This window comes from Nilaparvata lugens, unplaced genomic scaffold (assembly GCF_014356525.2).
Source record: "Nilaparvata lugens isolate BPH unplaced genomic scaffold, ASM1435652v1 scaffold4677, whole genome shotgun sequence".
Lineage (NCBI taxonomy): Eukaryota > Metazoa > Arthropoda > Insecta > Hemiptera > Delphacidae > Nilaparvata > Nilaparvata lugens.
Window position 1 is genome coordinate 1 of NW_024090752.1, and position 26,188 is coordinate 26,188.

Sequence of the window (26,188 nt, forward strand, 5' to 3'; positions counted from 1 at the left end):
AATTAAACACTAAAAATCTTCTAAAAAGCTTCAAATAATATTTTCTTGGTTTCAAGACGGAAATTTCGAGATTCACCATTTTCATGTAAACTAGCTTTTAGTAGAATTCTAATTAAGAAGGTGATTTTCACCTAGAATAGAAAGGCTGAATTATCATGTGCATCAACTAGGGAACTCAATAAATTATTCCTCTTTGTCTTTGGTAGATGCATTTAACAATAAAAATCTTCTGTACAAAAGCTTCAAATAATAATGTTCTTGGTTTCAAGACGGAAATTTCGAGATTCACCATTTTCATGTAGACTAGCTTTTAGTAAAATTCTAATTAGAAAAGTGATTTTTCAATCTGTAGATATGCCATTCGAACAAGACCAATTTAAATGATAGGCCTATGTACTAAATTTTAAGGACATGTGCAAAATTCCAATGACATCTGCTACTTGAACACTTGTATTAATCATGAATGTTTGTTTCATCGTCTCGTAATAGATAATTTCCAACCATAATTCTAAGATGAATTGTCAATTGATAACTCAAATTCTAAGGCGGTGGGACCTTTCCCGCAAGGACTCCCCACCAACAAAAGCCATACGAATTTACTTTTTTCAAATTCTAATTCTTGAATTAAATATAAATTCAATTCTGATGCTACTCTCATAGTTTAGAATAATTTCAAGCACATAATGAATATAGGACTATATTGGTTTCTCTTCCTAGCGTACCACAATAAGAATCAATGTATGTTGTAAGACAGGGTTTATAGGAACAAACCGCCAAACCTCCAAGTTCCTGTTTTTGTGCTACTTCAGTATCAAAACTAATTAGCCTACTAATAATAGGCCTACTTGACGCTTGATAATAGCATAGAGAAACAATAGCGTAAGTAGATATCCCATGGTATAGGGCGTTTATGTCGCAACTTTTACTGTTATCTCAAGCCGATTACTGTCGTTTTTCACTGTTTTGACCGGGTAAGAGTGTATGTACGGCACAATATGAGAGACTACCAGCGTCATAAAGCTTAACAGGAAAGAACTACGTGGACTATCAGATTGAGATAACAGTAAAAGTTACGACATAAACGCCCTATACCATGGGATATCTACTTACGCTATTGTTTCTCTATGTATATAATAGGCAGTGACAATGGTTGTAGGTAAATTAGCTACTAGGAAGATTAGTGTTGTCTAAAAGAACCTAAAACTTGTTGACAAGTTCATAATTTTTCTATAAATGACCGAAATTAATCATTCCCAATGCTAATGAAACCAAAGAGAAGATAAAATAATATTTATATTTCAACTATATGAAATGTAGCATGGTTTCTATTCCAGGTGAAAATTGAACCAACCAATGGTTTCAATAAAAGTTGGGACCAGCTAGTCGATTGCCTCATTAACTCCACGATGTGTAATAAAACTTCCCCCAGAACGAATATGATGAATAAAACATTCTCTATATCATTTTGTACGAGTATGTTAGGACTCATTTATGTCTATTCCAACATTTAACGCTATCTCAGTAATAAAGCTTGAGCTGTTTTCACTTTTTACTAGAATCCACACATCAAACACACCCAGATTTCTAATAATTCTGATTCATTCAGTACAATATTATGTTATCTTTTAAGGTTGTACGAAAAGATCAAATTTTGATAACTAATATTATCACTTTCTATTCCATTAGAAAAGTAAACATTTTGAATTGAAAAAGTTTTCGGGTGAGTTTTTTAAAAATAAAATTGTAGTATTTCTCAAAGTTCGTTCCTTAGACCTTTCTAAATTCCAATTAATTCATCATATTCTCCATATTGATTCGAAAGCTAAAATGGTAACCAGCTAACACCGTTCTTGAAATTGTACAAGAGAGCGAAGTAACTGAGTTATTACTGTACAGAACACGATGATACACTTTCAACAATTTGGGAACGTTAAATAAAAATGTATAAAAACATAGAAACTTATCTGGCTTAAGGCAGTGCAAAGGCTAAAAATAAACTTTCTACTCGCGATATTTTTCAAAGTTTTCAGATTTGTATATCATCAAGCTATCAAAATGAAAAAGTTTTCTCAGGAAAACATTTTTTTTCGATCATTACTTTTTGAGATATGAGCGCCTGAAGTTTGAATTTTTGGGACAGAACATTTCAAATTCGTTAAGATATAAATGCATGAAATTTAGAGGATAGATTCTTCATGGTATTGTTGATCTAGTAAAACATGAATTTTCTTTTCTGAAAATGTCAATGTTTGAGAAAGTTATTCAATTTACCAGAAATATCTCAACTAAAAGTTATTTTCAGTAAATTGAATAACTATCTTGAAAATTGATATTTTCAGAAAATTGATGTTTTACTAGATCAACAATACCATGAAGAATCCATCCTCTAAATCTCATGGATTTATATCTTACCGAATTTGAAATGTTCTGTCCCAAAAATTTAAACTTTAGACGCTCATATCTCAAAAATAATGATCGGAAAAAAATTTTTCATAAGAAAACTTTTTCATTTTGATAGCTTGATGATATACAAATCGAAAAACTTGGAAAAATATTGTGAGTAGAAAGTTTATTTTTAGCCTTTGCACAGCATTAAAGAGCTTTAAAACGCTAACAATATCAAAAACTAAATTATGCTTAAAAATGGAGGATTTCATACACACACACAAAAGTTTTTGGATGTCCGATTTTATACCGGTCGTCCAAATCCATCGTATTCAAAGACACCGCTAGCGGGTGGCTAACCGACAATTTCCATTGGTCGGCGTGTGTGTCAGATCACTACCTCCGTAAACAAAGCCGTAGTGCATTCGTTTGACGTCAGCACAGGTAGGGCTCCTACACCAATAAAAATTCGTTGATTTCAGCTGATCTATATCAGCTAGTGTTCCTATTGGTGTAGAGCCCTACCTGTGCTGACGTCACACGAATGCACTACGGCTTTGTTTACGGAGGTAGTGGTCAGATCCCATTCCCACAAGTAGTTCACTTCTGGAATTTGAACGACCGATTTGAAATTGGCCGTCCAAAATTTGTGTGGGTATACAGATCTAGATATCATTCTTAGTGGGAACATAGTGGAGTGGTGAAACTAGTTTTCAACTGAATAACTAATTCAAAGCTTCGAAAATAAAGAAAGTATACAGATGCGACAAAATATACCTTCGCTCTTCATTACGGTACTTCTGTATATATGTATTTTGTCAAATTAATTAAACAATATAAAAACTTTTAGTTCCCTTTTATTAAAATTTATTCAACAAAAATATATACAGAATGACACAGAATAACGGGAACTTTTAAAAACGCCATAAAAAATTAGTGGGAAAGGCAAAAATTATGTTATTCAAACTAATGTAAAGTTCAAGACTCGCCATTTGAGAATTATCAATAACAAATCACTTTTTGACAATCACTACTTTAAGATGGCTTCCTCCTGAACGAATACACTCTTGAAAAATCTGTGTTGACGATTCCTCATTGATCGCTGCAACATCTGCGTTTCCTGATCCCATGATTGTCCACCCGCGATTTTCTGTTTGTGCAGCTATCTCAAATCAAACCTTATCACAACTTGACCAATAGCAGTTGAATAATTGAATAATAACAGACAATTCAAAATGAAATTAACAATACCCCAGCTGAAATTTTGCAGCAATCCTTCAGGAATCTCAACACAGATTTCAAGAGTGTATTCGTGCAGGAGGAAGCTATCTTGAAGAAGATCTTAATTATTGTCAAAAAGTTATAGATGTTATTAATAATTCTCAAATGGCAAGTATTGAACTTTACATTAGTTTGAATAAAATCATTTTTGCCCTTCCCACTAATGTTTTATGGTGTTTTTAAAAGTTCCCGTCATTCTGTGTCACTCTATACATTTAAGTCCAAGAAAATACTTTTACCATGATTTAATAATAAATTCTCATGATTCACTGTTCAATTCTGTAAAACTTGCCCCCTTCCACTTGTCTTACGTTAATTATGTGATCGAAGGTTGAAGAACTAATGTTTCTATGGCGTTTTTGAAATGTCTCGTTATTCTGTGTCACCCTATTAATATTTTTATTTTTAATAAAAGGGTACTACAAGTTTTTATATTGTTTTTTATCAATTTTTATTAATTTGAATAAAGTAGCCCATATTGTTTTTTATCAATTTTTATTAATTTGAATAAAGTAGCACATATAAGTGAAGTGTTTTTATGTATTTTGTCATTTATCCATTACAGTTCTCTAATATTAAAATAGAGAATAGACTATAGAAAATGTACTGCAAGAATGAATTAATATCTTCAACTTTGTATTAATTAAACAAAGTAGAAGATAACGAACTACATCCCCAAAAGAGCAAGCTCGAACTTGGAGAAGCAATACCGTTATAATTTTCAACACTAACACCTGGTAGCATAAATGTCTGTTAAATTTTTTTAATCCCGATTAAATGCCACGAAAATCTATCTCTGATTGGTTCTCGTTGAATTTAATCATGATTAAAATTTAACCGGCTTTTAGTGCAACCAGGCATAACAGAATAACTAATCTGAGGTAGAAGTAGCTAGGATCTGCGTTCCTTTTTTTGACCGGTTGGTAATAAATTGAGGACATATCGAACAAGCTTTGGGTGATTGCTAACTTTGCAATGTTGGCAAAAAGTTGAAGACAATGGCCCATATGAATAAAACCAGAGCAAATGCTCATGAGTAAAAGCATTGAGCATAAGGTTTTGCTCATGAGCAAAAGGTAGAAGCAAAAGCATTTGCTCATTTTGATATGAATAAGCTTTACCTTATACTCTTACCTTATGCTCCTGAACTCTGGAGCAAATGCTCACGTATTTTAAAGATTTTTCATCAGCTGATTCGCTTTTGTAGCCTTAATTTGTATTTTTAGCTCACGGAAGCGCTAAATATGCAAACAGGGGGCACCGCTTGTGTTTGCGTCGTCTGCTCTGTTTTCTATTTTCTATGAATACAGTTTTAGGTTAGTTGAGTTTAGAATTTTGAAATAATAGCGTGAAAAAATGTTATCTCTGTAATAATTTTCAGCATAATCTTATAATATCAATAGCCTTCTTATAATCGTCTACACTCTCATATTCTTAAATGCCTATTTTCTATTTTGTGATGGCTATCTTTATAACAGGTAGCTTTTGTATTTATTCTTTTGTAGGAATAATGGTGATATATATCATGGTTGAATCTAAAAAGAGTTTTATAGTTCTACACTATTGGTTGTGATAGTATCTGGTATAGTTTCCTCTTCCTCATACGAATTAGTTGAGCCATTTTACTATGAGCAAAAGGTGATAAGCTGCTCTAGACTAGACTCACCTTTTTTGAAGCATTTGCTTCAAAAGTTGAGCAAATGCTCTAGTTTATTCATACAATTTTGAGCAAAAGCTTTTACTTTTGAGCAAATGCTCAAACTATTTTTTTGATGAGCATGAGCAAAAGGTTTTGCTCACGTTTATTCACAGAAAATGAAGCAAATGCTCCATATTTTAGAAGTACAGTATGAGCAAATGCTCAACTTTATTCATATGGGCCATTATATATTAAAAATGCCTTGTGAAAAAGCATAGATAGAACGCTGCTGCCTTAATTATTACCACCTCCAGTTAGTTATTTGGCTTACTGGTTTTCAACCGCTCAAGGTGTGTTCACACAGAGATCTTGAAAGTATAATAGATATATCTACAGAGTGTTTCAGAAGTAGTGTCGAATATTTTAGGGTATTATTCCTGGATGATAGGAGACTACAAATGTCGTATTTCAAGTGTCCAAAACTCAGCGGTTATCCTCATAGTTGCCATTTTGTTTTTTTCACTTAGGCATTTTTATCTCAAGAAAGAAATATTGTATTGTTCTGAAATTTGACATGAATATTTATGCTATAAAGACTCAGATTTAAAAAATAAAATGGAAAATGTTCGATGTAAATTTCCAAGATGGCAGCCATTTTAAATTTTTGATGGCAAATTTTACGAAAACCGTTCAATTTACAGAAAATTTACAAGAGACAAAAAAGTTAGCAAATTTTATCAAGATTTCAAGGATACCTTATTCATTAAGATTAGTCAAAGAATAACAGAGAAATTAATTCTTTTCGTACAATCATACTTTTACAAGACAAACAAGATCATCTGTAATACATTGTAAAATCAGTTGTATGTCCATATGGAGCCAAACCGAGTTTCAAAGCTTCATCTTAAATACAATTTGAATTAAAAATTTAATATTGATGTCTAAATGGTGAAAAGTGGTCATGCATGCAGTACGAAAATAATTTATTTCTCAGTTATTCTTTCACCAATCTTAATAAATAAGGTATCCTTGAAATCTTGATAAAATTTGCCAACTTTTTTGTCTCAAGTAAATTTTCTGTAAAGTGAACGGTTTTCGTGAAATTTGCAATCAAAAATTTTAAATGGCCGCAATTTTGAAAATTTCTTATTTTATTTTCTAAAGTTGAGTCTTAATAGCATAAATATTCATGCCAAATTTCAGATAAAATACAACATTTCGTTCTTGAGATAAAAATTCCTAAGTGAAAAAAACAAAATGGCAGCTATAAGGATTACCGCTGAGTTTTGGATACTGCAAAAAACGACATTCGTAGTCTCCTATCATCCAGGAACAATACCCTGAAATGTTCAACACTACTTCTGAAACACCCTGTATATCTATCCTCCTAATATATCTATATTCTCCTAAGACCGCTCTGACCGCTAACCACGTTGTGTGTGCACACATCCTGAGTTGGATTCCCAGTAATACACTAACCTCGCCGCTCCACTATGTTTTCAGCCACCGCGATATGCAACACAATATTCTAGTGGCCTTGAGAGTTGTGAGATGATATTAGTAGACGGAGAGAAACCAATAAACCATTGAGAGTAAATGAATCAACAAGCAGAAAGCAAAAAATAGGTGTGTGAGAAAGAAAAAGAAAGAAGAGAGAGCGAGTGTTCGTACCGGGGGTGTTAAGGAAGGTGAGATAACTGTCCTGAAACTTGGTCCAACCTTTGCCTTGTGCGGCGGCTGGGTCGGTGCCCTTGTCCTGGACGTTGGGGGCGTTGGAGGGCGAAGGCGGAGGCAGTGCCTCGCTGCTTGCCTCCTCGTCACCTGCCGCCCCACCCACACTGCCCCCGGCCCCCGCCACGGCCCCTCGGCCAGTGCCCTGCTCCTTGTGCGAGTGCGTGTAGTGATAGGTGAGTCCCGGCCGTGTCTTGTAGCGCGCGCCGCACTCTACAACAGACAACAGCCAATACCCTCTCAGCCCACCTCCTCCTTACCCCACCCACCACTCAAGCTCATACTTTGTCAACTCTGTGCTGTACATCGTTGCCATGTTCGCCAACCTCATTACAGTTCAACTATTCAATAACTGATACAAAATAAACAATAATAAAAAGTTGTCAATAGCAGCTAATCCATTAGTCACTTACAGTTAGATACTAAATTACTTAATTAGCTAGTAAAGTATTGAATAACTGATACAAACAATGATAAAATAGTTATTTGTATATCTAGAGTGAAAAGTACGACTTTTTCTCCCTGAGGGAAAAAGTTTGAAGCCCGAGGCGAAGCCGAGGGCAACAATTTTCCTGAGGGAGAAAAAGTATTTTTCGCTCGTGATGTACACAACATTTTTCCTCCATCTACATTTTTTTATAGAAACTGCAAATAAAATCATTCTAATAACTTACGTATTGGTGACAATGTTTCCTAACAACATAACCTAAAATCTAAAACCTAAAAACCGGTCGTCTGATTGGCACTGCCGATTGCGCTATCTATCGGCAAAAGTTGTAACAATTATATCAGCTGGGCAGCTACCAAAAATGGCTGACTCCAGATCACGCGGTTCAGATTTGAATTGCAGATCAAAAATACTTGTTGGCTGGTATTTTGAATAGAATAAAATATTTTAAAAATTGTATAAATTTTTATCGTCTACTAATATTAAGAATATCATATCATACAAACATATATTTCATGAGTTGGTCAAATTTCTGGTTGTGGTATTGATTTCAGTTGACTCAATGACATATGAGTTGACTCTATTATGCTTTCTCATCTGAGCTTAGACCTTCTAACCTATTACCATGTAAGTTTTTAATATAGAGATGCTTCCCATGTTATTTAAATGGAGTCACTTTTCCTCCCTAGGGAGTTTTTCTGTTTTTTACTACCGAGAGCGAAAAAGTGACACTTTAGTATTATGTTTCAGGGAGTAAAGTTAGTACTTTAGACAGTAGGTGGAGGAAAAAGTACTTTTAGAAGTATATTTGTTTTTCGGTTCGTGTTTTAAAATTTCACTAAAATTTAAGTGAATATGCTCTATTTTTAAAATAACTAAGGGTCGTCTTCCGAGTTTGGGTTTTAGCTAAGTCCTAGACTTTAAACAGCTGGAGTCAGAAAATTGGCTTTCCAAAACGGGGCGTAGTCGCAGTCATTGTCGCAGACACATTTGAATTAAATTACGAAAAACTAGAAAATTGAACACAAAATAAAATAAAGAGAAAATAGTGTAAAGTTTCAGCTATTTTGAATTATTCAGGAATGTCTAATTTCGTCAAGGAAAAACGTATCCAATTATAGAAATGAGAAAATAAAAACTACGACTACTGTTATAAAAGCTGCGACTACGCCCCGTTTTGGAAAGCCAATTTTCTGACTCCAGCTGTTTAAAGTCTAGGACTTAGCTACATCCCGAGCTCGGAAACCGGTCCTAAGTTTATAAATTATTATTATTTTTGAATTTGGAACATCCAAATTCAAAAGAATGGTTTGTATAAATATTTTTGTAAATCTAGAAGACATAACCTCAATTGGACTTTTATGTTACTTAAATTTGAGAGAGAAATAGTACAAGGTATTCTTAGTTTTTCTCTCCCGATCTAAGCTTCATTGTAAAAAGAATAAATAAATTAATAAAAGTTAGCGATTACAGCTACTCTATACAGTTAGATATTCTAACTTAGCTAGCCAAATAGTGAATAACTGATACAAACAATAGCGAATTCAGCTACTCCATTAGATAATCAAGTATTGAATTATTATTATCATTTCCATTGCATCCACTGACCTCCTGTAGAAGGGGTGTTTGGATTTGTCAAGTCATTTAACGAACAAGAAATGATTTTATCTACTATCTCGGGGTTCATTGATACTAGGATCCAAAGGTTCAAAGAACCTCACGCGTCAACCGAAGCTTATTGTGTGTTTATTGATACTAAACTTATAAATTGAAAATGGGACAGTTTTGGGCATGAGCCTGTTGTGCTTTTCCTCATGTTAAGTATTTGTACACAATGTGATAAATAGCAATAAAAAAGTTAGCAATTTCAGCTACTTCGGTAGATAGCCAAGTGGTTAAAATAACAATATATTTTTACAGCTTCTTTGTTAGATAAATGGGTATCAAGTACTTGATATAAATGAAAATAATAAGTCGGAAGTTGCAGCTACTTAGTTGGATCATTGAGTTTTGAATGATTGACACAAATAATAAACAAGTTAGAAACTGCAACTACGGTATGTACTTTGGATAGTTGACTACACTAGATACAGCTTATTAGTTGGATATTTTTGTGTATTTAATTGATATTAAAATAATGATGATAATAATGAGTCGGAAATTGGAGCTTAGTTGGATATTTTTGTGTATCAGTAATATTGATATAAAAATGATTATGATAATGAGTCGGAAATTGGAGCTTCTTTGTTCGATAGTTGGGTATCAAGTAATTGATACAAGCAATAATGAAAATCTGCAATTGGACTGCCAATTTGGTTGGATAATTATAGAGATACAAATAACTGGAAACATAAATGACTGTATGATAGTGACTGAAAGGTGAATGTATGTTAGAACCTGAATGACTACTGATGGTAGTTGCAAAAACTACCAGGCTTTAATTTCTTATCGACATGATATCATTATGTTTATTGAGAATTGCAACCTATTGCAGCTCTCCTATCTTTGGTAATAAATATCTTTGGTAATTGAGTAGAATATTTCTAATCTATTTATTAATTCAAGCCATCTAAATTCAAAATTTACAGTTTTCATGTTTATTTTTGACTAAAATTCTATAAAAAATTTTACACGTGAAATTCTAACCTTATCTTGTACTTTGTCATCTTTAAATTTGGAAGAAAAATAGCACAAGGACTACTGTACCTTATTATTTTATCTACCAATGTTATTACATTAGTGTCATTTGCATTGTAAATAAAAATAAATAATAAAAATAAATGCTTTTTATTTGAAAAGTTTGCTAATATGCTGTAGGCAGAGTTGAAGCATTAGAAGCCACTTTACTCCCAGTATGGGAATATAAAAAATTCCATTCAGAAGTTGCAAACAAATTGATTCTTTGACAATTATTTAAGTTTTCAACTTGAATTTAGAACTCATTGTTGAATAACCTCTCTAATAAACAGTCACGTATTGGCAAACTCGTACGACGAACACGCAATTGTATGAGCTGACATTTTGGTGATACATCTAATGCACGATCAATTGTCAATTAAAACAATTTAGTTAATTTAATATGCTCCTCCTCAGTTATGGGATTATGACAAAACAACTTACAGTCATTTTACTTGAAAAATGCAGAAACTGCATTATTCATAGAATATAAAAAGGATATTCTTGTAATTTCTCACGAAATGATTGAAAATATAAGAATACAAAAAATACAAAGTTATATTGTTTTCCTCTTCAAGCCACAGTAACTATAACAAATGACAAGAGTAAATAACAATAAATATGATTTGAGCACAATCAATTTTGTCATCCTAATCGATAGCCAGTAAAGATAACAGAATGTCTTTCAACAGAAGCCATTTAAATATGAAGAAAATGAAAATTTTAAAGTGGTCTTATAACAGTCCCAGGCTAGTTCTAGGTTTGGCTCATTGTAGAGCTGATCAGTATTTTAAAGAATTTAAATCAGAATTTAAATTTATTGATGACAAAGTAATATCATAGAGAAACAATAGCTTGAGTAGATATCCCTTGGTATAGGGCGTTTATGTCGCAACTTTTACTGTTATCTCAAGTCGATTACTATCGATTATTGAAGATTTTTACTGTTTTGTTGGGATGAAAGGGTATGAACGGCACAATAAGAGAGACTACCAGCGTCACACACCTTTTTGGGAAAGAAATACGTGGACTATCGGCTTGAGATAACAGTAAAAGTTGCGACATAAACGTCCTATACCATGGGATATCTACTCAAGCTATTGTTTCTCTATGGTAATATACTGAGTGAAACAGTGAAGACACAAAACGCTAATTTCAATATTACATTTCTAGTGAAAATCAAGTAGTTTCGATAAGGTGCGAATCAATTTTGAGTGTCCCGCGACTCTCTGATGATACTTTTGGGTAATATATTTTTCAATAATATTCTAATAAGATTGAAAAATTCTAAACAAATAGTTAAAAAATGTCTTGTTTTTTTAACGAAGATTGCAGCTATATTTTGCAAATTTACAAGTGTTTGATTAATTATTTAGGGTTTAGAAAACACTAAGGCCCGGTTGCACAACAGCCGGTTAAATTTTAACCGTGATTAATTTCACGAGAACCAATCAGAGAAGGCGTTTTTGAAAAGACGGCTTCTCTGATTGGCTCTCGTAAAATTAATCACGGTTAATATTTAACCGGCTGTTGTGCAACCGGCACTAAGTCTTCAGGTTGTTTATTAAGCTATATTGGTAATCAGTTGAAAGACATTCCTGTTACTATTCTGTCTATTTACAATCAATTTGTTGCAAATAGTGCAACTGAATTTCCTAGTTATACTAAAACTTAGCATTGAATAAAAAATGAATTTGGCAATACCATATACCGTAGTTCTATTTCATATAAAAATTACCAGTCATTTTACATAAATCATAACTTCTCACATTATCCTTAGTAAATAGTAAAACTATTGAACATTCATAATAGTGATGTCTATTTATTCTAAAATACTTTTTCAAATATAACTTTTCTCATAACAGAGAACTATAAGTATTTTTATTGAGTAAAATTGATATTGTGCAAATGAGATGGATTGGTGTTTACTTGAAATTCAATAAAATAACATAGACTGAGATTTTTATATCATTCTTAAAAAAATATTGTTACATTTTTGTGAACAAATATTTTATACAAAACTTATTATAACCAGCCACCAACCACTTGTAATTAGCTTCCTGCAATGGATACTCTATATTCGTATCCCATAATATTCAACATATTCTTTCTTCATGAATAATCGTTTTCACGTTAATACGTTACACATAACAGTACTTCCATAGTCTACTTTGTCTGCTCTATTTCTATCTCATTTTCTGATTAAATATTTAGATTTCCATTTTAATCTTTGCCCTTCTTTGTGCTTATTAAAAACGTTTGTTCTGCGATTATAAACAGAGAGAAGGATCCGAATCACTAACAGGTACAAGTATTACTAACCATAAAAAACAATCAAAAATAGGGAATAGATCAGCACGTCTAAACTCTGGAAATGTTCTACATTTGCCTATAAGAACTATGCTAATCAATGTCGGGAAAGAGTGAGGTTATGTTCAGAACTTATCAATGATAATATAATACTTTAGAACATTCTTTAATGATGGAATAGTGATATAATGGTTTTTGAATAGTCAAAAACGGAGAAACCAAGATGCAAAATTCACTTCATGAAAAAATAATGAATAAATTTTCAAGTCAACAGCTTATGCCCTCACTAGCCAAAGTGGATGACTATAATTATTCACTAATTAAAATTATTAATTAGTTTTATATCAAATGATTGCAATAGGCTTTGTCACAATCCAATAATAGAAACAGATATGACCCACCAATCTAAAAAAACAATAATTATTCATTCAATAAAGCTGTATCGAATTTACGTGCTTTCAGTCAGAAATGAAACATTAATTCTTGTATTACTGTTTTTGCCAGAAATCAAACCTCTATTACGGCGACCTTATATGAATTCTAGTCATATATTCTATTAAGGCTGTGCAAATGCTGAAAATGAACTTTCTATTCGTGATAGTTTTCAAAGTTTTTCGATTTGTATATCAAGCCATCAAAATGAAAAAGTTTTCTCAAGAAAACATTTTTTTTCCGATCATTACTTTTTGAGATATGAGCGCCTAAAGTTAAAATTTTGGGACAGAACATTTCAAATTCGGTAAGAGATAAATCCATGAGATTTATAGGATTGATTCTTCATGCTATTATTGATCTAGTAAAACAACAATTTTCTGAAAATATCAATTTTTGATAACGTTATTCAATTTACTAAAAATAACTTTTAGTTGAGTTATTTTTGGTTAATTGAATAACTTTTTCAAAAATTAATATTTTCTGAAAAGAAAATTTTTGTTTTACTAGATCAACAATACCATGAAGAACCCATCCTCCAAATCTCATGGATTCATATCTTACCGAATTTGAAATGTTCTGTCCCAAAAATTCAAACTTCAGGCGCTCATATCTCAAAAAGTAATGATCGGAAAAAATGTTTTCATAAGAAAACTTTTTCATTTTGATAGCTTGATGATATACGAATCGAAAAACTTTGAAAAATATCACGAGTAGAAAGTTTATTTTGAGCCTTTGCACATCCTTAATAGAATGTATGACTAGAATTCATATAAGGTCGCCGTAATTAAGAGGTTTGATTTCTGGCAAAAACAGTAATACATGAATTAATGTTTCATTTCGACTGAAAGCACGTAAATTCGATACAGCTTTATTGAATGAATAATTATTTTTTTTATTTTGGTGGGTCAAATCTCTTTCTATTATTGGATTGTGACAAAGTCAATTGCAATAATTTGATATAAAACTAATTAATAATTTTAATTAGTGAATAATTATAGTCATCCACTTTGGCTAGTGAGGACATAAGCTGTTGACTTGAATTTATTCATTATTTTTTCATGAAGTGAATTTTGCATCTTGGTTTCCCGTTTTTAACTATTCAAAAACCATTATATCACTATTCCATCATTAAAAAATGTTCTAAACTATTATATTATCATTGATAAGTTCTGAACATAACCTCACTCTTTTCCGACATTGAGAATCTATCATGAGTAGAAAGTTTATTTTTATCCTTTGCACATCCTTAATAGAATGTATGACTAGAATTCATATAAGGTCGCCGTAATAGAGGTTTCATTTCTAGCGAAAACAGTAATACATGAAAATGAAGACCTCCATCAATGTTTAAATTGACTCTTGAACAATATATTAGATTATAGGTACTTGATTGTAGGTCTAATATAAACTTTTGTACGCTACTTCAAAATTGGCATTGGTTGAGTCACATTTGTCTGTGTTAATCAAAGAAAAGAACCTCAGTTCGTGTATATTCAAGTATTAGCTTAGTATTGCTAGAAAACAAAAATCCACTAATACATACAGTAAAATTGTTAATCATAAAATAACTCCAATTTGTGAATAATAAAAATTGTGAAATTTGAAAGCTTTAAGCACAATTAGGACCAATAATTTCAATAAATAAATTTAGATAGTGCTTTTACATTGAGCTACAACAAAAACCAATCTACACGATTAGATAACAACTTGAATGATTCTACATAGCAAAAATCTACAAAACATCAATTTATTCAATTAAAAAACGATTACTAACATTGAATAGGCTACTATCTAAACAAAACATCTACAAATTACGTCAAAAACAATAAAACAGTTTCTATTTGGATAAACAAAAACAAAAACGTGGATATTCCTAAAAAGTATTTTGAATTAAATTTATCAATAGATGATATTATGAATGTTCAAAAGTTCCAAGATAGACGAAGAAGATTATGTTATCCTCATATCAATTTAAAAAGGTAATATAGAAGTATATATACATAACAGAGGAGAAATAAAATGTAGGTGGCAAGAAAATGCTAGTTATTAGAAAAGCACCAGAAAATATCGTAAACCAATGAAGAGCATGCTATATTGCAAAGGAAGCCAAGTTTTCAAATGCCACTACAACACTCTCATACTATGAAAAAAGAATCTCAATAACTTTCTATTATATAAGATTTGATTACTTCTGAGGTATTTTCGATCTCCTTGGTTTGAGGGGACAGATAAAACATAAACATATCCAGGTTCAATGGCAGAGCAGTAGTTTACCCAAGAAAATAAAATCTATTTTATTTTCCTACATTTTTAATGTAGACACGAACATTGCGGATGATATAATATAGAGGCCTAAATTGAACTAAACTAACTGAACTTTTTATTATCGATTACACCAGTTATCATTCCAAATATATAGATGATCCATTAATGGACAACGCCTTACAAAACTTTGTTATTAGTTGTAATAAATACTATTCTGTAATACTTCTCCATACTAATACTGTTAGATATAAAATCTGCCAAGTAATTAAAATTTAATTCCATCACTTTCCAATATTCAACATCTAAATTGGCAAATTCAGAGTTCTTTTGAGCTAGGTAAACAAGAGAAATTTTCAATATTACTTTTCACAAACAACATCTATCAAGATGAAATACTTTGAACGAAAATTAATTGAGGTTAGAAAACAAAACTTTAGTACAGCACAGAATGGAGAGAAACTATGAACTTGATGGACGGATGGTTTTCGTCGGCACCACTGACAAAAATAAATTATTTTCAAGATAATATTATTATATTCCTGGTCGGATACCTATAAAAACCTATTCGAAAAATAAAGTACGTTCGATTATTTAGAGTATAATTTTCAAAATTAAATGCAAGACAAATAAACAGAGAAAATTGATTAGGTTGATTGCAAATATGGTAAGCCTATCATAATTGTACAAAGTTCATCTCTAGCATTTTTCCCTATTCCCTAAGAACTATACCAATTTGAAGTATCTTTATCCAAATTTCGGTTATTACCTTGCTAATGCAAAGTTTGACCTAATAATACGAGTGTGGGTGAATACACCATCCATTGAATGCACCTTTCTCAAGAATTAACAAACTTTCAGTCCACTTCGTTTGTTTCAATTTTAAATCAAAGGAGTACGGTTTAAAATATTCTTATAAGACACTTGAAACAGAATCTGTAGATCACAATTTAAATTCCCAAATCAATTTTTCGAAACTACATCACAAAACAGACATGTGACGTCAAAAAACAAAACTACACAAATCTTAATAATTCAACAAAAAAAATGTATTTGAAATTGAATGCAGAATTCAAAAACCGATTCTTTTCTTATCAAATAAATTGCAGTTAATCCGGTGAAATTCCTGATTTAGTTGAATACTATCAAGGGGATGATTTTATAAGGCATCGGCCCAATAAAAAAATCTATTTTCAACAAATCACTCCATGGAATGACGATTAAACCTAAAAAATACTACAATTAATTAGAGTAAGATTGTGGATATATGATTGTTTTCATGAGGATATGAATTTAGTTGCTGAAGGTTCACCACTACCATAGTCACCTCAACTAACTAGGAGAGGGGATATAATAGAACGAACAGTATTTTTGTAATGAAATATTGTGTAGAGTAACATCGAATTAAGAGACAGATAAATAGTAGGGTACTCACGGTCACAGGCGAAAGGTTTGTCTGCATCTGTAAGTCAGCATAGACCATTCCCTTCTTCCTCCCTCTGCCGGGTCCCTGGGCCTAATAACACAACAAACAGCAAACAATCATTACAATGCAATCATTATAAAGAAACAGTATCATGATGAAAAGAAAAGAACTTCAGTAGCTTACAGCTGTGATTGAAGTTCTACACTATTGTTATTGTACATTATAATATGAACGAGACAGTCACTTAATTTTGGTAACTAAATAAAAAAAAGTCTTTTTGCAATTTCACACAAACAGAATTAGAGCAAATGTAAAAAAAAAAAAAAGAAATAATAAAACCTGAAAAAACAAATAAAATATAATTTCCTGAAGTAAGCAAACATCTATACAATAAATATATAACATAAAAAGAATAAATAAAAAAATGAATAAATAAATAAACCTCTGTCACCAGTCAAATTTTTAACAATTGAGTCTAAAACCAGTCAAATGAGCATCAGTAAAGTAACAAATAAAGGCAAAGTTAAATTTAGTACAAAATTGTTTACAAACTACAAGGAAATACTGAGGGAGAAATACTATTAATTCAATAGTAGACATTCATTATTGTGGAAGTTTAACCAAAAGATGCCAAACATGTTCGATCTCAATTATAGGCTTGTAAGATAATATCTTACTGTGATATAATTATATCACAAGTAAATATGCAAGACATTAATGATATTGTAATTCATTTACGTGAATTGAAATAGCTACCTAATTAACTATTATTTATGAAAAACTGACAAAACTAGTTTCGTTTCCTACACTATTATCAGTATCTAGTATACTCTAGATGTATAGAGTATCTAAAGTTGACTAGAGGTTGACTAGAGAGTTGACTTGTCTGACGCCGTTGAGGCCAACCAGACGTAATATATATCTATCTATCAAGAGGGTGCGGCAGTTAATCCCGCATTTTTGAAATAGGTGTAAAAAATAAACGGACGTAGATATCAAAGTTATATTCATAAAATATTTTTTCTACATTAAAAAGCATTTAAGAAACATTGAAATATCACTGTTTGAAAATAACATCAGCAAGATGGCGGCCTTCCCGAGTACGGCATTCGCGCAGGCCATTTGCGAAGCTGTTCATAACATCACGAAGCACAGGCTGAGGAATTCTCTCAATTTCTAGCCGGATTCTTGCCTTCAGTTCACCAACAGTATGAGGTCTTTCTTCGTATACTTTACTCTTTAGGTAACCCCACAAGAAAAAATCTCACGCAGTGAGGTCTGGTGAACGGGCGGCAACGGAACCGGGCCATTGCGGGGAATCACTCGGTTCGGAAAAACTCCGTTAAGAACATTCATGCTCACGCGGGCTGTGTGACTTGTTGCTCCATCTTGTTGAAACAATGTTTCTTCATTCATTTCATGTTGCCGAAGCTGAGGAATGAAGAATGTCCTTAACATTGTTGAATAGCGCTCAGCATTCACAGTAACAGATCGCTCTCTTTCGTTTTCAAAAAATAAGGGCCTATGATACCCGACGAGGACATTGCGCACCAAACTGTTACCTTAGATGAATGGAGAGGTTTTTGATGTAATTGTTGCGGGTTCTGGTCACTCCAATACCTAAAGTTCTCAGTCTAAGAATTCCTCAGCTTATGCTTCGTGATGTTATGAACAGCTTCGCAAATCGCCTGCGCTAATGCCGTACTCGGGAAGGCCGCCATCTTGCTGATGTTATTTTCAAACAGTGATTATTTTCAATGTTTCTTAAATGCTTTTTAATGTAGAAAAATATTTTATGAATATAACTTTGATATCTACGTCCGTTTATTTTTTACACCTATTTCAAAAATGCGAGATTGACTGCCGCACCCTGTATCTAGGTTGACAATGATGTAACAGCTGAAATTATTCTTCTCTATCTACTATTTTCTTCTGACTAGTAGGGGTGGCGCATTAGAAATAATGAAGAGATTGCCAATTTCATAGGACCAGAAGATATTGTACGAGTTATCATGGCGCAACGGTTGAGATGGTTGGAGCATTATTGTAATAATAATAATTAATAGTAATCCGAAATTTACAGCTATCTAAATGAAACTCACTTTAGACAACCGAAGTACAGTCACAAACCATGCTCGTTAACAGTCTCAGTGTGCTGCTCTTTACTATTCAGCAGTTTGATAAATAAACTTGGCATCAATGGTCCCATTCAACCAATGTATGGAATGAAATGTATCACACAATACAACAGCATTCTAGTTTGACTTAATAATAGTTATTTGTATATCTAGAGTGAAAAGTACGACTTTTTCTCCCTGTGGGAAAAAGTTTGAAGCCCGAGGCAAAGCCGAGGGCAACAATTTTCCTGAGGGAGAAAAAGTATTTTTCGCTCGTGATGTACACAACATTTTTCCTCCATCTACATTTTTTTATAGAAACTGCAAATAAAATCATTTTAATAACTTACGTATTGGTGACAATGTTTCCTAACAACATAACCTAAAATCTAAAACCTAAAAACCGGTCGGCAGATTGCGCTATCTATCGGCTAAAGTTGTAACAATTATATCAGCTGAGCGGCTACCAAAAATGGCTGACTCCAGATAACGCGTTTCATATTTAAATTGCAGATCAACAATATTTGTTGGCTGGTATTTTGAATAGAATAAAATATTTTAAAAATTGTATAAATTTTTATCGTCTACTAATATTAAGAATTTAATATCATACAAACATATATTTCATGAGTTGATCAAATTTCTTGTTGTGGTATGAATTCAGTTGACTCAATGACAGACACCTCTATTACGCTTTCTCATCTGAGCTTAGACCTTCTAACCTATTACAATGTGAGTTTTTGAAATAGAGATGCTTCCCATGTTATTTGAATGGAGTCACTTTTCCTCCCTAGGGAGTTTTTCTGTTTTTTACTACCGAGAGCGAAAAAGTGACACTTTAGTATTATGTTTCAGGGAGTAAAGTAAGTACTTTAGACAGTAGGTGGAGGATAAAAGTATTCAAGTTTGACAAACAACTTGAGATAAATGTTTCCAATTCAACCAATGTATAAAATCGCACAATAGAACAGTATTCTAGTTTGATTTGATAAAAAGTATTCAGTTTGACAAATTAATTTGATATCAATGCTTCCCCCATTTAACCAATTAGATTAATCGCACATTCGAACAGAACCGGTAAACCGGGGTGGTGACTTTGTCCCAATTTTGAGGAGTTGAGATTTTAAACCGCTTGCAATCAATACTTAAATTGCAACAAATCACTTGCAATATTTTTTATTATGTTCTGCAATGTTTGAACAGTATTTTTCATTATAAAAAGTTAGTATTTTTCTCCGCTTTAACGAGATAATTTTGACGTGACAACGTCTTATAAATTGGTTTGCCGGGTGACACTTCAAGAAACTGCGTTACGCTCCGCGTTATGCGCTCACAATGAGAGCGAGTGAGAGCGTTCGTTTCGGTTCACGGTCGTCTGGAAAGAGCACGAATAGGAGCAGTGGCGAGCAACGCAGCAGCAACCCGAATGCATTCACCTGGAGAGAGAGAGTGAAACGGAGCAGTCGACCTGCGCAGGCGCCACAAGCAATCTCCTGCGACTGCGCCACTACTTCCGAGGCTGGCAACGTTCCTTCAACGTCATTCCTCTCAAAGTCGTTGTCACGTAAAACTTTCGCCCGTAATGACTTTACAGGCAACCAGAGTTTTTTTTTTTTAATTAAGAGACAATGTCAACCAGGGGTTGGGGTGACTTTGTCTCACTTTGAAAAATATATTGAAAAAAGTCCATTTTCAAGAGTTAGACAAAGTTAAACCAACTGTTAACCTTTAAAATGAATAATTACATTGAAAACAAATGAAATACACTTCAAAAATCACAAATTTTTCTTCAAAAAAATATTTCAGTTTCTGCTGCCTAAAGATCTCTTAGATGTTGGCTCCGGTGCAGAATCAGCTAAAAATGAATATTAAGAAGGTATTAATCTCAAGCAAGGTAATTTTGTTTTATTAAGTAGAATACATGATATTTATCATATTTTGAATATTGTATTTGCATCATATCCTGCATAATATCACAATTTTTATACTGGGACCAAGTCACCCCAATTTTAACCTAAAAGTGACCTCGTTGTATTTAACTAGTAACAGAACCCTAACCAGTTGGACTATGGATAATATAGATATACCAATTGAAAGATAATTAAAAGGCCAAAATAATATGTACTCACCGATATCATAAGTCTTTTAGAAATAAGTTTTATAATACGAAGTTTTCCTACAACGAAATCACAAGATGAAGCAATCAGTTTAGTTTTATGTCGATAATTCAACTAATATATCGACAAGATATCAATTTGTAGAACTTCGATAATGATCAGGGCTACGGGTATCAATGTTGAACATCGATTTGGGACATGGAAGAAAGAAGACCATGGAACTGAAGTCCAGAATAGAGATTGCAGTAGAAACGGATCGGTACTCTAACATCGGCTAACTTCGTTAACAATCGGTTGTTTCCGTTGACTGTTCCCACGTGGATTGTTGTGATGCTTGTCATGCATGGAAGGAAGAAGACCTAAAGGTGCGTACAGACTTTCGCTCTGCTCCGCAACCGAACGTCACTCCAGCAGAGCGATTGATGATCGACCGGCGAGCAACAGTGGTTCGACCGGGGAACGCGAGAAGATCTAACATCGTCCATAACGTTCATGATGGGTGCGTGGGCGGTGCGACTGTGGTTCGATGGTGGTACGAGGGCGGTACGAGGGAGGAGCGTGCTCGGTGCGGGTTGGAAGTGCGAGTATGTGTACGCAGCTTAAGAGTTATTGAATTTATAGGTTACCTATCTTGTACTTCTGTTTATACGACAAGTTGGATTGATTTGATGAGCTTTAAAATGAATTGACTAAAGCTAAAAGTATTAGGCTTTCCAGCTACTTTTCATTTCATATGAAAAGTTGGTAAAAACGAAGTCTTCCCATTATAATCCATAATTAATTTTCTTGATCCCAAGACTGGAAATAGGTTTTTTATTATTTCCGAGATCTTTATTGGCATCATTCATTGACATAAAAAGAATTGGATGAAGATTACCCATGATAAATTATAATTAAATAAGTTATGATGATGATTGCGGGATGATGATTGCGGCTATAAGCTATTAATTTTAAAGCTCAAATAATTATCTATTGATGATTGCAGTTTTAAGCACTTCTTAGTCAAATAAAAAATATATTTATTGAAGTTCAAGTTTGACTTGAAATAAATGTTTAATTCAACATATTCAGAAAAAAAACAGCATTGGAAAAGGTTCAATCCGAGCGTTATCAGTTCAAAATACCGTACGGTTTATTCCAGTTGAATTAATCCTTCTGTTCCCTTTACGAGCAATTTAAAAAGGAACATACCTGTCAAATTTCATGAAAATCTATTACCGCGTTTCGCCGTAAATGCGCAACATATAAACATTAAGATAAATACCAAACCGTCGACTTGAATCATAGGCCTGTTTAGCCTAAAGTGGTTAATGTTAATATTCATGAATTGTTAATAATTGCTAATGTATAATTTAGACTTGTAAGGGTTTCATCCAGCGTAATTGATTGAATGAAAAATGAGGAAATAGCATTAGAGAAGATATCCCTAGTGATCTCAAACCACTGTTGGACGTGGCCTATCGCCTACTTTTCAGCTCAGTCTGCCAAGCGTCTGCAGGCTGCCACTACAGTTCCAGGTTTTCTTTCTTCCATGATTTCGGATAACAGAAATCGGATTTGAACTGATTTGAATATTTTTCCGCGAGGTGAGACAAAGGTAGTCAAAGTCACCCCCGGTCGACGGTATTCTAGTTTAATAAATAAACTTGACATGAATGCTTGCCATTTAATCAAAGTATGAAATCGTACAATAGAACAGTATTCTAGTTTGAGATGAATTGACCTTTGGCTTCCTGGGATGCGGCGAGTCGGTGGGCGCGGCGAGGTTGCCGCCTCTGGGCTTGCCGAAGACGGCGCGCTTCTTCTTGCGCTTGGGGTAGGGTTCCTCGTAGTCGTAATCAGAGTCCGGATCCGGCTCGTCGAAGCCGTCCATTGCGTGAAGGTCCAGTTCGTCATAGTACCACGGCTCCTAATAAACAACAGTCACGTCAATAGGTATTATGATGATGTACTTATTGTATGGATCAATAAAACTTGTACTTCATTACTGTAAGCACTACATGTAAGTACTTCATTACTTCAATTTGTAACCTTTATAAACCTACATTTTTACTGTATGTAAGTCTGATGGCAATACTAGAGAAAAGAAAAAAATCAAATTGTGTTGTGAATTAGGTGAAAAACATTTGTTGATTTGATCCAATCAATTTTTTTTACTTTCCTTGCCCTATTACCATAGGTAAGGAAAGTATTGCTTTCCGAAAAAATTAATGTACCCCATTTTCTAAATTTCTATACGTTTCAAGGTCCCCTGAGTCCAAAAAAGTGGTTTTTGGGTATTGGTCTGTATGTGTGTGTGTGTGTGTGTGTGTGTGTGTGTGTGTGTGTGTGTGGTGTGTGTGTGTATGAGTGTATGTGCGTCTGAGTACACGATATCTCATCTACCAATTAACGGAATGACTTGAAATTTGGAACTTAAGGTCCTTACACAATAAGGATCCGACACGAACAATTTCAATCAAATGCAATTCAAGATGGCGGATGAAATGGCGATAATGTTGTCAAAAACAGGGTTTTTCACGATTTTCTCGAAAATGGCTCCAACGATTTTGATCAAATTCATACTTAAAATAGTCATTGATAAGCTATATCAACTGCCACAAGTCCCATATCTGTAAAAATTCCGAAATCAAAGAACAATAAAAGCCATATATTTGTAGTAAACAATGATGATGACAAAGGCATAAATTATGTAGAACGTTTTAGAGAATATGTCAGATTGAGACCACATGACATGACAATACGTTGATTGTTCTTGAGATATAAAAAAGGAGTTTGCAGTAAGCAACATGTAGAAATCAATAACATTGCCAAAATACCTTGTGATGTAGCTTCGTTTTAAAATTGAACAATCCAAATGATTACACTGTTTTCAGAGGACGTCGGCAACACTTTGAGATAGAGGAGGAGGAGATATCCTATAATCAAAATGCCATGGAGGATGGAAGAGTTCCACTGTAGCTGGAGGCTATATAGAAGATTCCTTCAAAACGAAAATTACAACATGAACCATGATTTTTGGGCAGAATGTAAACAAACAGACAACTGTTGACAGTTCAAGTGGAGTCACAAATGCTCTGCCTTTTATTGTTTATCAAAATTGAATGTCCTTAACTTCACAACCATTGAGATGTTGACAAAGACCACTGAATGTTATGTGTGGGATGAGTCAAGGTCAAATGAAATTGCTGCCGAGGGTCAAATGAAATTGGTTCCTGTATTTTGAAGTACATTGAGAAACATATTGGAACATACAAGGAATGTGATGTTCTACTGGGATAATTGTGCTGGTCAACAAAAGGATCAGTTCATATTAGCATATGGTGCAACTTTGCCCACCATGGTCAACTTTAGCCCATTACAGAAATAAGATTGTTGTAGCAAACCCAGGAATCAACATAGCAGTCTAATAACTGGTGCTCTATAATACCGGGTCCGGCAAAAAAACCTCCCTGGTTTGAGCAAGCCACCACGTGGGTTGTAGTGGGGATAGAGATGTGGAGGGGGTATTGTTCTGTAGCGGCGTATGTGCCATTTTCAGTGTTTGCCATGGCTTGGCTCGGTGAGCATCGGGCGTTTGTTGTGGAGGAGTTTATTAAAAATGGCGGTTCTGTGATTTCTACTCAACAAGCGTTTCAGATTGGATTCGAACTTGGCCGATGTGATAGTGTTCCTGACGCAAAAACGATTAGACTGTGGGTGTCAAACTTTAGACAAACAGGGTCAGCACTAAAAAGAAAACCAACTGGCCGACCTTGTACTGCAATAACACCAGAGAATGTGGCGCGAGTGAGAACATCCATCCAACAGTCTCCAAAGCGTTCAGCGGTTAAACATGCAGTTGCCCTGGGATTGTCAGAAAGGAGTGTAAGGAGAATTGTGCATAAAGAACTTCATCTGCATCCCTACAAAATAATGGTTGCGCAAAAGTTGTTTGAAGAAGATTATGAAACTCGCAGGGCTGCATGTAATGACATTTTGCAGAACATTCCCCCAGATGCTGTCTTCATTTCTTCTGATGAAGCACACTTCCACTTGTGTGGAACTGTTAACAAACAGAATTTCCGCTACTGGGCTGCAGAAAATCCTACGGAACTCCACCAACAACCACTACACAGTCCAAAAGTCACAGTTTGGTGCGCTGTTGCGGACTTTGGTGTGTGGGGATCGTACTTTTTTGAAGAAGAAGGACAAACAGTAACGGTCAATGCCGATCGCTATTGTCACATGATAGAGACATTTCTCCGACCCAAGATCAACCAGTTTGTTTTAGACCATGAGGAAGAAGAAGTTTGGTTCCAACAGGACGGAGCCACAGCTCACACTGCTCGGCGGTCCATGGAAATGTTAAGAGAGTTGTTCCCTGGACGTCTTGTTTCTTCAAGAGACATTTCCTGGCCTCCAAGGTCATCCGACTTATCACCTTGTGATTTCTTTCTGTGGGGCTACCTAAAGGCTGAAGTGTACAAACATCGCCCCAGAACTCTGCAAGAACTAAAAGATGCCATTAGGCAGGAAGTGGCAGCCATTCCAAGGGAAGGTACACGAAGAACTATAGACAACTTCAGGGAAAGACTTCGTGAATGTCTTAACAATGGGATACATCATTTATCGGACATAATTTTCAAAACCAAATAAAGTGTACTAAATGATGTCAAATGGCATCATATAGGCTATTCACAAATATAAGTAATTGTTCTGTATGTTTCTTATTCTTTTTGCAAATGCCTATTGAAATCAGGGAGGTTTTTTTGCCGGACCCTGTACCATTCTGAACTATATACTAAATATATTAATGAATAAAAATTAGCTGCAGATGGAAATTACTGATATTGCAAAATCCAAATTAAATGCTGTAATTCAACCCGACTTTATGGACTTCTGCTACTGCAGATATTGACAACAGGGTAAAGAGCTCCATCTAGCTCTTTACCCTGTTGTCAATATTTGCAGTAGCAGAAGTCTTCGGGGTTAATTACAGCATTTAATTTGGATTTTCATATAATAATAATTAAAATTAGCTGTGTAATCGGGCCCTTACGGGGTTTGATTATGATTTATAACAACAAAAAATAGAACGTAATAATTACATCGGTGACGGTGACTTTAGGTGCAGCCTCCTCCTTGTGACCAGAACTGTCCTTGCTGTCTTCGTTGGCAGCACTGAGCGGCCCCGCCCCCACAGCCGCCCCGCCCATTACGCCCCCAGCCACGCCCTCCACACCCCGCGGCCATGACAGGCATGATGACATCTGCCGCCTCCGGCTGCATCTCAGCCGTCTCCTTGCGACGCTGCAGCGGCTGCATCATGTTCATGAGGTATTGACGTCGCTTCTTGCGCCACCGCTTCGACGGGTAGCT

At 34.1% G+C, this 26,188-nt stretch overlaps 1 protein-coding gene across 1 annotated transcript; it reads right to left on the minus strand.

Annotated features, from left to right (window-relative positions):
* Positions 1-6,847: 6,847 nt before the first annotated feature.
* LOC111061994 lies at positions 6,848-26,182 on the minus strand. Its single transcript, XM_039444448.1, has 4 exons — positions 25,918-26,182; positions 22,551-22,736; positions 16,603-16,683; positions 6,848-7,249 (listed from the first exon to the last, which is right to left on the minus strand). The coding sequence occupies exons 1-4, from the start codon at positions 26,077-26,079 to the stop codon at positions 6,863-6,865; spliced, it is 816 nt and encodes a 271-aa protein (XP_039300382.1). The 5' UTR covers positions 26,080-26,182; the 3' UTR covers positions 6,848-6,862.
* Positions 26,183-26,188: the final 6 nt, after the last annotated feature.